At 37.1% G+C, this 15,228-nt stretch overlaps 1 protein-coding gene across 1 annotated transcript in view; it reads left to right on the top strand.

The window, feature by feature from the left end:
* Window positions 1–15,228, top strand: part of PLXDC2 (plexin domain containing 2) — a 278,317-nt gene that overhangs the window by 224,244 nt on the left and 38,845 nt on the right. Inside the window, exons 8-9 of the mRNA XM_086742185.1 lie at window positions 164–259; window positions 1,169–1,250. Of these exons, the coding sequence (XP_086598311.1) occupies window positions 164–259; window positions 1,169–1,250 (178 nt within the window). The remainder of the gene's footprint in view (window positions 1–163; window positions 260–1,168; window positions 1,251–15,228) is intronic.

Here is a 15,228-nt window from a genome sequence, read left to right as displayed (position 1 = left end):
CATGTTCCTTCATGGTGTCTAAAAATGATATATTCTTGAGGAAAACTGGCATCATGTGTGCACCTAAGGAACCATGAGCAATCATTGCATCTACTATTTTTCACAATCTACAGACTGCAAAATATTAAAGTGTAAAAATATTTTTATTTTCCTTTCCTGGTAGATGTCCGTAGAAGAACAATTTATGAGTACCACAGGGTGGAGCTGCAGATGTCAAAGATTACCAATCTCTCAGCTGTTGAAATGATACCTCTTCCAAGTAAGTAAAGCATAACATGGGCAGGAGCCACATCTGGGAAGGACTCCCCTCCCCCTCCCAGCAACACACATACAATTTAAAATATTTTGTTTTATCTGTGGGCTTGGAATCATGGACAGATTAATTTATCCTCTCTCAGATTTGTTCCCAGATGGATGATGCATTATGCAGTGCATCCTTATGTATCTCAAGTTAGTTTATAGGCATATAGCTCCCAGTAGGTTTTGAATGAAATTTGTGCCAAATCATTTTTTTCAGAAGAATGATTATCTTGCCTTTAAATTTGTTTCCTCAAGAAAAACAAAGATGTTTTCATGCTTCCACGCAAACACAAATTCGTCTGTGTATTGTGCATCACATTGCAAAGGAATATCCCCAACCACTTTTTGCAGTTCATCTGCCTCTTTTGTCTAAGGTAAAATTATGTCGTTTAGAAATCTCTGTGTTTAAAGTGCCAGCTGTACTGGGGGGGGGGGGGGCAAAACCAGAAACAGCTGTTTCTCTTTTTCCTAATCCAATTATAGTTCTTGCATACTTTCCTATCAGTCTTACTGTATACCTATGTCTGAATATTAGCAACACCCAAGGAACACTGGAGCTAGGGAAGAAAGAGATTTAAGGAAATACTTAATATTAAGCAAAAAGATAAAATTTAGCAATGAAGCTGAATGAACAGCTGTCAAAGTGGATTACATTTACAAATGGAATCCTACAGATAAAAGGTACCTCTGTCCATACAGCTGTGCAATGCATTGTAATAGGCTGGATTTAGTGTCTTATTTTGGACGTGTGAACCTGTTGAGTCCCTAAGTATATATTATCAGATGATCTATCCTTCTTTTGTGTTTTTTTTTTAATGAGAATTTTTTGTGAGACTAATGTAATAATTTTTGTTTGTCTATGTCCCAGCTTGTCTCCAGTTTACCAGCTGTGGTCCCTGTGTCACTGCTCAGATTGGTTTCAACTGCAGCTGGTGCAGTAAACTCCAAAGGTAAAGAAAAGGATTTTTCTTTTTTGTGTGGATATGCAACTGTGCTCAAGGGATATCCAAAAACGTTTCCTATAGGTTGTTCAGCCCAGAGGATTGTTATATTTAGGTCTTATATACATGCATTCACATAAACGTACACCTCAGTTGCGATCACTAGAAACACATCATTGTCTCATTTCACCCCAGCAAAGAAATAAGGCAAGAATGGTCAAAACAGTTCTTTTGGAACTTAAGCTTTTGTTCCTATATGCTTAACTCTACTCTAAAATCCTTTTGAAAGAGAACAAGAAGTAGAAATCATAATAAAATTCATTTTTTCTGCCTGTATCCCTGGCTTCATAAAAAATAATTTAACCACATAGAGATATGGGGTGGTAATGTAAGTATAAAGACATACTCGTTCTCATAACAGTAGGTAGAGAAACACATCCAAAGACTCAGAGTCTTTTGTCTTTTAACCTCTCATTATACTTGGTGGGTGTGTTGGGTCTCCTCAGCCTCTCACTGCCACATTGACAAGGACAGTCAAGTCAGCAGCAGGAGCAATTTACACTCTGTGGAGCAGCTGGAGCACAGACAGCAAAATGGAAACTCTGCAGCTATAGCTTTTCCAAAAAGTTTTTCAATTTTTCAGTTAGTGACTTTCATTTACCTATGTAGCAAGAATTTCTTTAACACCAGTTCTCTAACACAAAATGCAGTATTATAGTGGATATTTATTATTGTTGTGTTTTTCAGCCCTAGTGATTGGATTTAGAAACATCATGTATAAAATGGATGCATAATGAAAGGATGCTAGTAGTAGTCTAAAACAGTGTAATAATTTAATACCATGCTGAAGAACTGATAAATAGCTGATGAACATGGTACAGAATTAGGAACCTCAGGTCACTTTTATTGTTTTCTTAAGCTTCTACTCCCTTAGTAAGTCATTTGAGTAGTCACTCTGTTGTCAGTTTGTCTTGCAAAAAACGCTTGAGTGGAATTAGAGCTAAATGAAATAATTTCACAGAAAACATATCAAACAACTTCAAGAGTAAGGATACTTGTAGAAAACTGTTCTAAGCAAGCATGAGGAAATCTTGCTTCCTTTAGCCAATTTGTTGCTTTCCAGCATTGCTTGATTCTACTTCCATTAATAAATGTTGTAGCATTGAAAATCTCTTGGCTTTGGTTTGAGCAAGGTCTGATGCTTTGTGGACAGTGTTCTTTTTCTTTTTGGATAAACTCAATTCTAGTAGGTAAGATTTGAAGAGATGGTAAATTCAGACCTCTTATGAAGGACAGGCAGACCTTCAGATCCTTTGTTTTCTCTGTAGTTTCTGAAGAACTGATTTTCCTGAATTCTGGAGCTGCTGGAAAATCTGTTTTGATCACTGAGGCACAAATTCACTGTGGAGAACTAAAAGGGTTTTATCCTTCACCTTTAGCAGGCAGCAACACCAGGCATGTAGTTAGACTGTGTTCCCTTCCACGTATTTAGGTGAATTTGTGGCTGCCCCTACACAACAGGCAAGGTGTAATTTACTGCTGAAAAATATACAGTCTCAACACACCTATTTCTATTCAATTAAAGTTTGCATGAAAAAATCTTACTTTTCATTTTGCCTCTGAAGATCACACTGCAATCAAAGATGATCCTACTGTGAGGCAGTCCTGCACTGTTTACCGGAAACAGCTGGCTCCGTGCTGCAGCACAGTTGTGCCTTTGACAAGCTGCAGCAGATAAACTGCACAGTTTTATTGCAGTTAATTAGTACATTACTGACAATAGCGAGACTGTCATTTCATGCAGGCTATGCTTGGATGTTGTTTGACTAGCAGCAAAAGCAGGAACTGGAGTTGATTCCTTAAAAAAAGGATGTCTTCAGAAAAGCAAACTAAGGCTATGTCTCCATGTGGGAATTTCAGTAGTGTAAAACAGTAGTGTAAAACCATCCGATTTACATCAGTAAAGATGAGTGATATTCAGACAGGTTTAAGCAAATAGAGAATTGTGTATAGAATCATAAAATAGTTCAGAATGGAAGGAACGCTAGAAGTCACCTAGTCTAACTTCTTTCTCAAAGCAGGGCCAGCTGTGAAATCAGATGAGTTTGTTCATTGCTTTCTTCAGCTGGGTCTTTAAAACATCTGAGGCTGTGGTCCAGTCCTCTGAACAACTTAATTTTATATGAGATTTTACACTTTATTTTTTAAATTGATATTTTCTCTGGAAACATGGCTTTAGTGATTATGTCCGCTTCAGGCCCCTTTCTTGGCCACTCTCCTCCAGCTTCTGAAATGAGCAGCTTGCTTCAACTAATTCAGTTCTACAGAGAAATAGATCTGAAATAATAAGTGGATACATATTTTGTGATAAAGGCAACTTGCTTTCCAACATGTGAAGACTGAGCGTTTTTTTATTTAGGGTACGTTACACTGCAGGACCATTGTGATCAGGACTCATTCCTGTCTCAGCTTTGACAATTTTCTGCTCCCTACTAGTTCTGGATACTCTCTTCTGCCTTCTAGTCCAGTGCCTCTCTTCTTTTACCTTTCTATTCCTCAGCATATTTATTCATTTTAGGGAGATTTTTTTTTAAAAAAAAAAAAAAAACCTTATTCTATTCTCAGTGGAGATGTCTAGATCACAAGACAGTACTCGGTACCTGAGTACCAATTTGTGGGTTTGCTTCCCTCAAAAATTCTCTGTGTTAAAATGTTCTTTTTGCGTGTGATAAAGAAACACATGCTCAACAAGAAAACCTGACTGTCATGGTTAAAAATCATAAAGGATGGAAAACTGAGTTCTTTCATCTCAGTGCTCCAGCTTTTCCTGTGTGTCACTGCTTTTCAGTCACCAACCTTGTAAATCAACCTAGACTTTTATCTTCTGTTGTGATATACATTGCTTTGCTGCAGCAGAATAAAATCTGCTTGGAAAAACAAGGGCAAAGCATTACATGAAGTATTAACTTAGACATTTCAGAAGTGCCTAGAGTACAAAAAAAAATTAATATTTACAGTCCACTTTCAAATGAGTGCTCATAGGGGTTTTTGAAATAAACAAAAGCAGATGCTTAGGAGTAATGCCTGAGTAGTGCTTCTGGGTTGCAAAGCTGACTGAACACACGGGTCCTGGAGATGAGAAACCAAAACTATCTCTCTTGGCTGTAGGCAAAGCCCAAGGTGGGGAAGGCAATTAGCCTTTGGTGCAAAAGCCTGAAGGCAGCTTTGAACTTGATAGTGACAGGTTTCCAGTGTGTACCAGCTAATCTAGTGCTCTGATTTCTGCAGGGGGGGAAATGCCTGTTTCCTAATGAGGAGACTGTTAGGGAGCAATGAGGGTTGATATGGGTGTAACAGACAGTGATGTTCCTCCTGTGGAGCCACAGGAGCACTTTGATACTCTAAAGTAAGATCTCCCAGTGCAGACAGACTTTCATGTAGGTAATAAGCAGACATGTATCCAGCAGGAAACAAAACTCTATACCAATTCTACAACCCTTTTTTCTCAACAAGTTACGACTCCATTTAGCCAGAGCAACATTACTACCAAGAACAGCATCTTGTATACTTTTTTTTTTTCTTTCATAAAATTTAAACCATATATTGAAACGTTCACAAAACAAAGTACAGTTGTTGGAAAAACAGAAAGTTTATATAAAACCTGTAACTGCACAAGGAAAATTGACCAGGAGAACTATTGCGGAATAACTGTACTCCCCCATGTGGGCAATCTGTGTTGGAATTAAAATAACTTTATTCTATAACAGTGGGTTGTTTCCTTCCTATTAACTTCAGCCCAGCTGCTCTGCAAACTCTGCAGTCTTCAGAGAGGCAGGTTCTTCTTGTAGGTGACTCAGAGCAAAATCCTCTATTCTTGTCACACTCTACAAGCTTAAAATCACAGTTTCCCTTTTCATAAGGGTTCATCAAACTATCCACTCTGAAATCCAATATGATGTATATCATACAGTTTTATCGTTACTAAAATAAATGCACATCATATTCTTCTGACTTCAGCAGATGAAAGATCCTCCTAGGAGCTTATTTTTTTTTAGCTGTATGTTTTATAGCTATTCCATGAGTAAAAGAGACTAACTATAAATACATAAGCTAAAAGACGATCATAGCTTTCTCCTACACAAGGATCTATGTCTACAAAATGCCAGAAACACTTAGCATGTCTCATAGTACTCACCTATGGCTGAAGCTTGGATTATTTGCTCTTCATTTTCTCTGACTTCCCAGCATGTAAAAACTGGGAGAATTCATTAATGTTAGATCTGTTGTATCATCTTTTCATGCTTCTGAAAATGTTTATATACTCTAGACACTTGTTATAGCCTGCATGTTAGAAATGTCATTTTCTAGGAAAGTTTTTGGAAGCTTTAAGGCAACTTTGCCATTATGTTGTAGGTTCAACTTGTACAGCTTGCTCACGTTACTGAAATAGTGAGTTCCTTTGGAAATATTTGAAGTTTATTGCCCAAGTAATAAGTTATGCTTATTAACTTTAAAAGAATTGGCACTGAAATGAGATGGAAATGCGATGCTTAAATTATCAAGGAATTTTTACAAAGTTTATACAAAGTTTTGAAAAGATTTATGTTCAGATTCTGTATATATTGATGGTTTTGTTTTGATGAACTTCAGCAAAGTCTCAGATCTTTGGCAGTGAAGTGATAATGATATTTCAGTGAATTCAGAAATAAGCAGACAGAAAGCACACTCTTGCAATCTGTGCATGCTGGAGGCTCAAGTTTTGAATGTGTCTTTTGCTTCACTTCATTAACACAGGATAAAAGTATCTCCCAATCTTTGCAACATCCCTCAGATTTAGTGTGGCACTGTTGTCCCAACACTGGAGAGAGGGAACTGGAGTACTGAAGGACTAAGGGCAAGAGCTGTGAAGAGTTTAGATGACAGTTTTATTCAGCTGTCACTGTTGGTACCTATATTCAAATTTTAAATCCTCAAATCTGGCTGCCTTATGCCAAGGGCACAGAAAAGCCTGGTGGCTAGATCCGCAATGGTGTTTTGCTGGCTGACTCACTCACATTTTCAAGGCAAGCTATGCATAAGAGCAGTACTGAAAGTACCTTTTCACCAAACCCTGGACTTAAGTGTCTAAGACCGAAAAGGTCTCTACGGCTCAAACACTTCATCTGTGGAAATACCTACAGCTGCCTGAGTCTTAAAGAGGGCTCAGCAGTGAAGTCCTTGAGCCCTATGAAGCTCCTCTACTCATTGTGCATGACACTGCCCTTTACACAAGGGTCTCACAGTGATCAGAGAATCTCGTGAGGACAAGAAGAGAACATGAGTCCCCTGAACCCAAGTCACCTCTGAAGGGTGGCCCATTAGATGACCAGTTGCTTAAGCCAGAGCAGTGAAACTTGTACCCCCTTGCGTGGCTCCAGCTCAGAGCAGCTTCGTGACCCTCAGGTAGTGTCTGCCTGGAGACTCAGGGTCAGCTTCTGCCACTGCTGTCCAGGCAGCTCTGCTAGGGGCTTTCCAAGGTCTGTGGGGAAAGAGAGATTCAGCTTTGGGAGTCCTGCTTCACAAAAAGATCTTGCTGATGTTAAGTGCTTAAATGCACTTTTAAACTTAAGAGTCTCTATTTTCCAGACTATGCATTGAATAACCAGGTTTGAAATCATACCAGTTTATGGTATTGACCCATGGAGTGCAAACCCCCAGTTTGAAAAGTGCACTGGAACGTGCTGCACAAATTACTGTGTCGGACTTTCTGTGTGCAGTGATGAGCCAAGACACTCCATGCACTGTAGGCAGAGTTATTCTGCCCATGTGTGCGTGCACAGCTCCCAAAGCTTGTACTCTTAAAAACAATCATGAGCTAAAAAGATGAAAGAATCTCATTTGTGATACATTTCACTTCAATGCTTAATCCCATATGCCAGCAACAGCACTAGTGGTGCAAACCAAAAGGCTAAGGCTGTTTTTTATGGAATCTGTTCTGAGCAAAGTGAAAAATAAGAAATGTTTCTGGGAATAGTAGCAATAGTGGGATTTAAGTCTCAATACTTCTAATCTTTTATTATGATAATCACTGTTCCCATCTAAGCAGGTAGTAAAGAAACAAGTTGTTTTGCATTCCTTGCCGATTAGCTGGAAAGAAGGGAAGGGAAAATCTTTAGGCACTTGTAGTTCTTAAGAAAATATTTTACAGTTGAAATATGAAGTGACAGTTTTCCGTGGTGCCCTTATGGTAACTGAGATAAAAAATGGTTGCCTATTATTTGTCTTCTGAACTTCTGGACAAGCTTTAAATTTCTTGTTTATTCTTCTTTTAGAAAGAAATTGGAAACATGTTTAGTTAACTTTGAAATCTGAGTTTATGTCTGGAAATTTTGAATATCAGGAAGAGGAAAAAGATTAGGATTTTTATTTGGTTGTTGTTCTGTATGTCTCACCTGACAAGACCTATTTTCATACAAACTATATTGAATTGAATATTGTAGTATAAATAAGTCTTATGGGATCTAAAATACTTACTGGCTGAGCAAAGCACCACACATAAAGAATTACAAAAAAAAAATCACAAAAATAAGCATTATACAATCTGACTACATAAAACCCCTGATTTACAAAAGAAAATCATTAAATCCAAATAAGAAACACGGTGTCTTTCTCCACACACAGCTTACTGTTTGGCATCAACATTTCTCTCATCTTTTATTTGATAGCTAATACTTAAGCGTTAGATACTTAAGTTTGATGGCCATAACAAAAGTTGTGGATTCCATTGTGGAGCAGGGAAAGGTAATGAATAAGATCTGGACCAAAAATACTCATTAGCTAATAGTGCAGATACATTAGCTTAATTGTGCAGTGAACATACAGTGAACATCTCCTGTTGTGACATGCTTTTGTCTAAGGCCTTCAGATTATTTTACCAATAATGTGAAGTTCTTGAAAAAAAAAAAAACCCCAAAAACTTGAAATCTAGAAGGTTTTAACTCAGATGTTATAAATATACTCCTCAAAAGCTCTGGAAGTTCTTCTTATGCAAAGAAATTACAATGAAGGCATAGAACTGAAGTTACTGTTGGTTTGATGGGTGAGGTAAAAAGCTCGGGCATTGCAGTGCAAGATAGCAAAACAATTAGTACAGTGCAAGGAAGGGGATTTTACCTCCTGAGCTGGAAATATTTTTACTCCTGTCTCTACTTTCATAAACAACTATTTGTAGAGCTCAATTTTTATTCAAGTGTTCACTTTTACATACTTCCTGATTTTAACTATTTTAATTTTCCTTATTCTTTGCTTTAGGGATATTGCATATTTCTATTCCAAATTAAAAGATAGGAGGAAGACTTGCTGATTTATATTCAGGCTGTTTATATCCCAGCACTATTTGACTGACAGTAGTGTGCTGTTACTACAAAATTGGCAAGAGTATCTTAGCCATGGAATTCTAAAATTTAAAAAATGAGGCATTTGTATGGATTAAATAAACCACCAGAGGGAGCATATATAATCCAATCAGTGTAATAGATTCATATACAATTGACAAGGAAAATCTCATTTTAAATGCTTTAGAAGAGCTAGAGGTTTAAAATACAGTGCATTCTATAAAATATATTCCGTTCTATCAATGTGTATAACTTCATGAATTTGCTGATCATACTCCTCCTTCAGGCAAAGTGAAAGAAATGTGCCCAGATTCTGCCCGTCTCTAGAATTTGTATTCCACTACAGCAGTTCTTTATGCTGGAGAGATTTTCTGTTAAAACATGGCAGAGTCCTAACACCTGAGTCTTAACAAGCAGATTGTTGAATTAGGTCAAAGATACCCTGTGATAAATGAAAAGTAATGTCAGTACTATTTTTCTAACTTGTATATTGTTTCACTCCAATTATGGAACAATCATGTCGGAAGTGTGGGAAGCAGAAATTCTAGCCCTTTGTCAGAGTTTGCTCTGATTCAAATGCAACATATTTTTCTTCTGTTTTAAAAGTTGTGTTGAAACAGCAATTGGATTTTTAATCAAGTGCAACAAATGTATCAAGAACGAATGTGTAAATTTGTCAGCCCTGATACATTACTGATAAGAACAATACGATAACTAGATCTATACTTTATTGAGCAGAAAATTGCTCGACACCCAACTTCTTGAAATCCTTTGCAAGCTGTTCGCTCTTAATTTGACAAGCTAATTTGAACACAGGAACTGCAAGAAACTGTTACGAAATTAGCATTCAATAATTGAGAATTTTGTATGCATGACAAGCCTGATGGGAGTAAAGCAAGAAAAGAAAGTGGCACAGAAGTGCTTAATGAACAAAGCATTGTCTGAAACCAGAGTGAGCCCAGTTGATGGTACTGTTTGATGAAAGAAGCCTCACAAGATCATAGCAATAGATCTTCTCAAGTGGGATGGCGATTCTGTTTGGTAGACAGTGTAAGCTTCAGTGAGCCTGAGGGTACATTTAAAAATACATAACAATAAAGATGTACATATCAGTAAAATGTGCATAACAGTACATTTTAAAGTAGTGTTATGGAAGATAGGCAATCCTGAGCTCTTAACATGCTTTTATTGAAAGTTAGCCTGCAGCCAGATGAACTAACTTTTCACTGAGATTGATACATGGATAAATAGCAGATAAATAGCCTTTCTACATTTTTTGATAAGTTTGTGGAATTTGTTAGTAGCTGGATTCCATGGAATTATTGTGGAATTTCTGTAATTCCCCTTCAGCACAGATTGTCCTATGATTAATACAAATAAACCTAAAAAAGTTCAGTCCCTGAACAGAAATCTAGCAAAGGTGCAGTCACTCTCAGAAGCCTAGGACATGTCAGAGAAAGACCAGCCAATTCACTAGATAGGGTGTAGGACTCTCTGGAGTAGAATTATCCCTTTGCCTGGTTACAAGCTGATATTTTAAAATGGGCACACACCACCTGAGACCTATGTGGAATACATTTTCAGGGCAGAGCTTTCTCCTGCAATACCGCACAAATTTGTCTTGTGAACTTCATTCCTCAAGTTTCCTTTCTCTGCACATTCTTCTGCAGTGCCATCCTTTCTGCTCCCTAATGTTCTCAGCAGCCCCAAGCTAGAAAATAAAACTATCCATATCCTACCATTAATAGGTTTGATATCTACCCAATTGAATTTGAATCCTGCTTTCATACGTAAACTAGCCATTTTCATACAGCTGCAGCATTAGTCACACTTTTACATATGTATGCCTTGCTTTTTTTCCTAAATAACTCAGAACAACATAAGGACAACAGTTATGCTCATAACTGAGGCAGACTTTTAAGAAATGCAAGGCTGGATTACAAAACTTTGAATTATTTCTAGAAAATGGGCAGAAGATTGCTACAATTCTCATTACTCTGAAATCCTAATCTTTGTGTTGGAATATTTTCTATGAAATCCTGGACCTGAAGACTGGGAAGCATTTTGAAGCTCTAGATTTCTTGATCTAGATATAAACAGAGTGATTTATTTAAGCCACATCACTCATACTACTCATATTGTATATTTGTGTTTCTTACCATATCATTTGCCTTTCCAAATTTGAGATTGGTTTCACTAGCTGTTGATTCTCTTGCCAGAGATCTTGCTGTGTCTCCTGGGGCTTAGAAACTCTGTTCTTTATCCACTCTACAGGTTTCCGTTGTATCCAACTTTGTAACACAGCTTGGCCAAGACGTAGATATCACAGCCAATACAAAAAGGACCACTGCCTGGATTGTTTTAAGACATTAATGCAAAGTCTGTCTCATGTAGGTCTATCAAATGTATCACAATCCTGAGACTTTTTATTATAAATGCAGGAAGTAGTTATCAAAGATACAGAGGACAGTTACGCACTTAAATCATGTTTACAGGAGGGAAAGTTAGACATTCATCTGTTATTTATACCTTGGAGAATACTTACTTTTACTGGTTAATTTGGAAGAAAGATCATAAAATCTGTGTTTAACTTCCATGTTTAGTTTCACAGATGTACCTAAGATACTATAGTGGTTAAACACTAACTAAATAGGTAGGTAACACAGCTGTTTTCTGCAGAAACTTATTTTGCAATTCTGTTACACACTAGTAACAATTTATTCTTCATTTATTGTATTAGAGCAATAAAGTAAAACCCCATTCAGTCTTTAATGAACTATTTATATCTAGAACTGCAACTTATGTGCCAGCCATAAATCCTTCAAATCCCAACAGAGTTGAGTTTAGACTTACTTCCATGTTGTTTGTCCCAAGTGCTATAGCTGTAATAGTGGGTGTTACCCTGCTCTGTTAAACAGGCATTTACTCAGATTACACAGTCATTTGCTGGCAGAACTGCACCACATTCAGTTACACAGCAACCTCAGATTTATTTCTGTTTTGCTTCATTTTTTTCTGTTAATTTCTTACATTGATAGCTACTACCAAAAAGTTTGGATTCAAACACATCCCTGTTTCACTAGTGAAGATGACACTTACCTGTGAAAGAGTTCCACAGATGGATGCTTCAGAATGCAATTTATACGTGTCCTAAACATTTTTAAAAACTTGACTCAGTTCTCTGGTCATCATTGTATGATGAACTTTCTCAGAACTGAATTTCTGTACCAGACATTATAGCCTGACTGATTCCCAAATATATGTCTCAAATAGTGGTCTAATGTAACAGTTCGACTTTAATTGTATAATCAGAAGAGTGTAAGGAACATATCTCAAAGAAAACAGACTTTCCTGATATCAAGTTAAAATATTTATACTTAACAACATGCTCATTCATTACACAAGGTAAATAACGTATAATGTTAAACAGTTAGGATGTTAATTTGCATGGTACAGTAATGTGAAATATAAATGGAAGATAATTAGGTGAATACAGAACAGAAATGGGAACAAATACAAAAATAAGATAGTTGCTTAAACACAAGAGTAAAGATTACTTAAAAAACATTGAGAGAGAAGTTACCAAGTAAGACAGAAATTTTTGCCTACTTTACCTGAATTCAGAGACAGAACTTCAAGAAGATTTTTACATCTGCAGACAGGAACCTCCTCTGTATGAGCACTGGTTCATAGACAGAGGAATGTAGTCAGGATCCTAAACTCTCCTTTGGTTTTCTCACTGTAATATATTCTCGTAGAATCAGAATAGTTTAGGTTGGAAAGGACCTTTAAAGGCCATCTAGTCCAACCCCCCTGCCAGGAGCAGGGACATCTCCAAGCAGATCGGGTTGCTCAGAGTCCTGTCCAACCTGGCCTTGAATGTTTCCAGGGATGGGGCATCCACCACCTCTCTGGGCAACCTGTTCCAGTGTTCCACCACCTTCATTGTAAAAAATTTATTTCTTCTATCTAGTCTAAATCTACCCTCTTTTAGATTAAAATCATTACCCCTTGTCCTATTGCAACAGACCGTGCTAAAAAGTTTGTCCTCATCTTTCTTATAAGCCACATTTAAGTGCTGGAAGACCACTGTAAGGTCTCCCCGGAACCTTCTCTTCTCCAGGCTGAAAAGCCCCAACTCTTTCAGCCTGTCCTCATAGGAGAGGTTCTCCAGCCACTGATCATCTTCATGGCCTTCCTCTGGACTTGCTCCAACAAGTCTATGTCTTTCTTATGTTGGAGGCTCCAGAGCTGGACACAGTACTCGAGGTGGGGTCTCACAAGAGCGGAGTAGAGGGGCAGAATCACCTCCCTTGACCTGCTGAAAACACTTGTTTTAATGCAGCTTCTTTTGATGCTTCTTTTGATTCTTATTTTGATCTTAGCCTAAAATAATCAGATATCAACATATCATCTTGTCTACAGCATAATTATTACCCTGCTTACATTGTCTTCTTGGCACTCAGGCTGTTTCTTCCGTTTCTTGTGTGTGTAAAGTCCTAACCCAACTCTGAAATTTGCTAATTTTTCCTTATCCTAACTAATGCTAATTTGTCTGGAAGAGTTAACTTTATTTGCTAAACTACTGATATTTTTATCCACTTCTCTCTCTGTTGACGATCTTATATAGATTTTTTTTATATTATTTTATGCTAACTACTATTCCTGTTCTGCTAGAAGAGTTAGAAGTAAGTTGACTGGCCTGTTCCTCTAATGAAAATAGTGAATTTTTAAATAGTTCATGGTCAGTACTTGTAAAAGCAAAGTATGGCAGGATATAAAAAGTTCCATCTTTGGAGAGAAAAACCCTTCAAAGTTCTAATATGAAAGCCAAGGGGAAAAAAGAAAGAAAATGTTAGTAGGTGCTTAGTTTCTAAAGAAAGCAATTGGGCCCTACAACAGCAGTTCTCCCACTTTATGAGCCAAGTACATAAGCAAGGTACTTCCACTGAAATTAAATAGTTTTCGTAGTCCTAAATGGTAGGATAGTATTGAAACAAGTTAGTATGGTTATCTGCAGTTCCTCATTTTGTAATGTTTTTATGCATTGATGCACATAGAGCAGTGCTACTGATATTTTGCAGTTTATCTTACCTTCTCTTCCAATGCAATGAAATAAATCAAGTTTACTGCTTACAACAGCTGAATGACTTGGCATTTTTTTTATTTTCAAACAGTGGTGTGTTAGAAAATACACAAATTTGACCAACCCAGGCTTTATGACTTCAGGACAATTTGTCAGATACATTCAGTTACAGAAAGAGCTTCCTTAATGGATTAGCAAATAGAATGATTTTGCAGTAGGTGCATTTTGTCCAATAGGCACTCTTAGCAGAACATTAATTTAATGAGGAACAAACTATCAGATTTCTTCCCTTTCATGTCCAAGATTAATTTAAGGATGACTCCTTCCTTGACAGTTGAAATCTGCTATATTCTGAGAAATGAGTTGCTGTGTATCATAAGACTGTATTACAGAACCCACATACCACCTCCCTAGTGTATCCTATTGTTGGGCTAGATAATAATTTTCTCAACTACCCCTTTTTTTTTCCTTAGTCAACTTATAAAAAGTGAAAGAACAGAAACCAAGAACAAAGCTTTTCAGAAGACTTCCAAGTTCAGGACAGAAATTCAGGACATGTCTGTGGAGGCAGCCCAGGTTATCACACCTGACTCTAGGACACTTGATAGAACAAATGTTAATGTACTTTTGTGGAAGCATTAGTTTTCTTCCCTTCATATAAGCACCCAATCCACTGCATGATATGATATCTGTCTTCCACCAGTTTTGTGACTCTTACTCTTCATTTCCTCTGCTCTTATTACAAGGGAAAGAAATAAATAAGAAATTAAATAAATCAAGTATTTGTTAATGGAATAAATCAAGAATTTTAATATCAAATTTTATTTTTCTTTACTTTTTCTGTTTCACTGAAATATAATGCAGAATTGTGGTCCCAGTCAGATCAGTTTAATGGTCAGATCAGCAGTCATACAAAACAGTCACTTGTACAGCTGTAGTTCATCTTCCCATACCACATATTCTTTGACATAGAATTACTTGCAAATTAAACAAAGCCTGAGAAGCTTCCTGGGTATTGGAAAATGATTGTCTGTGCCATTAAATAGTTATGATGTTCCCTGACATGATTTCAGTCCATGCCCAGGAGCACTGTCCAGTACAGTTCCCAGACACAGTGCAGGAGTTGGACTGTTCAAGGGATTATTACCAGTTGGCAGTTTATGTACAGCTTCCTTCTTTTCAAGGTTGATAGAGTTTGCTTGTTCAGGCGTACGCCATTCTGTGCCAGCGGTCTTCAGTGCCAAGGAACATTTCTAGGCATGTTTATTTTACTAGTATAGAAACAGCTAGAATGATTACAATAGTCTTAACTGCTTTCCAGAAGTGCTAACCTCTTATGGTTGCACTCCTCAATACAGCTTGAGCATCACTGAAATCATATTTGTCTCATAGCCTCCTAAATATTACCTTTTAAGGAAGGGTCATATATGATCCTTTTGTTAGCATAGTATTTTAAATTTTACATATTGCTATACACATACACCTACCTACTGTTGCTAGAAATTTTTATTTAGACAAATCTGAAATC

This window comes from Chlamydotis macqueenii, chromosome 2 (assembly GCF_036417535.1).
Source record: "Chlamydotis macqueenii isolate bChlMac1 chromosome 2, bChlMac1.mat, whole genome shotgun sequence".
Classification (NCBI taxonomy): Eukaryota; Metazoa; Chordata; class Aves; order Otidiformes; family Otididae; genus Chlamydotis; species Chlamydotis macqueenii.
The sequence above is the reverse complement of the archived record's forward strand: the minus strand, read 5'-3'. Positions and strand labels throughout refer to the sequence as shown.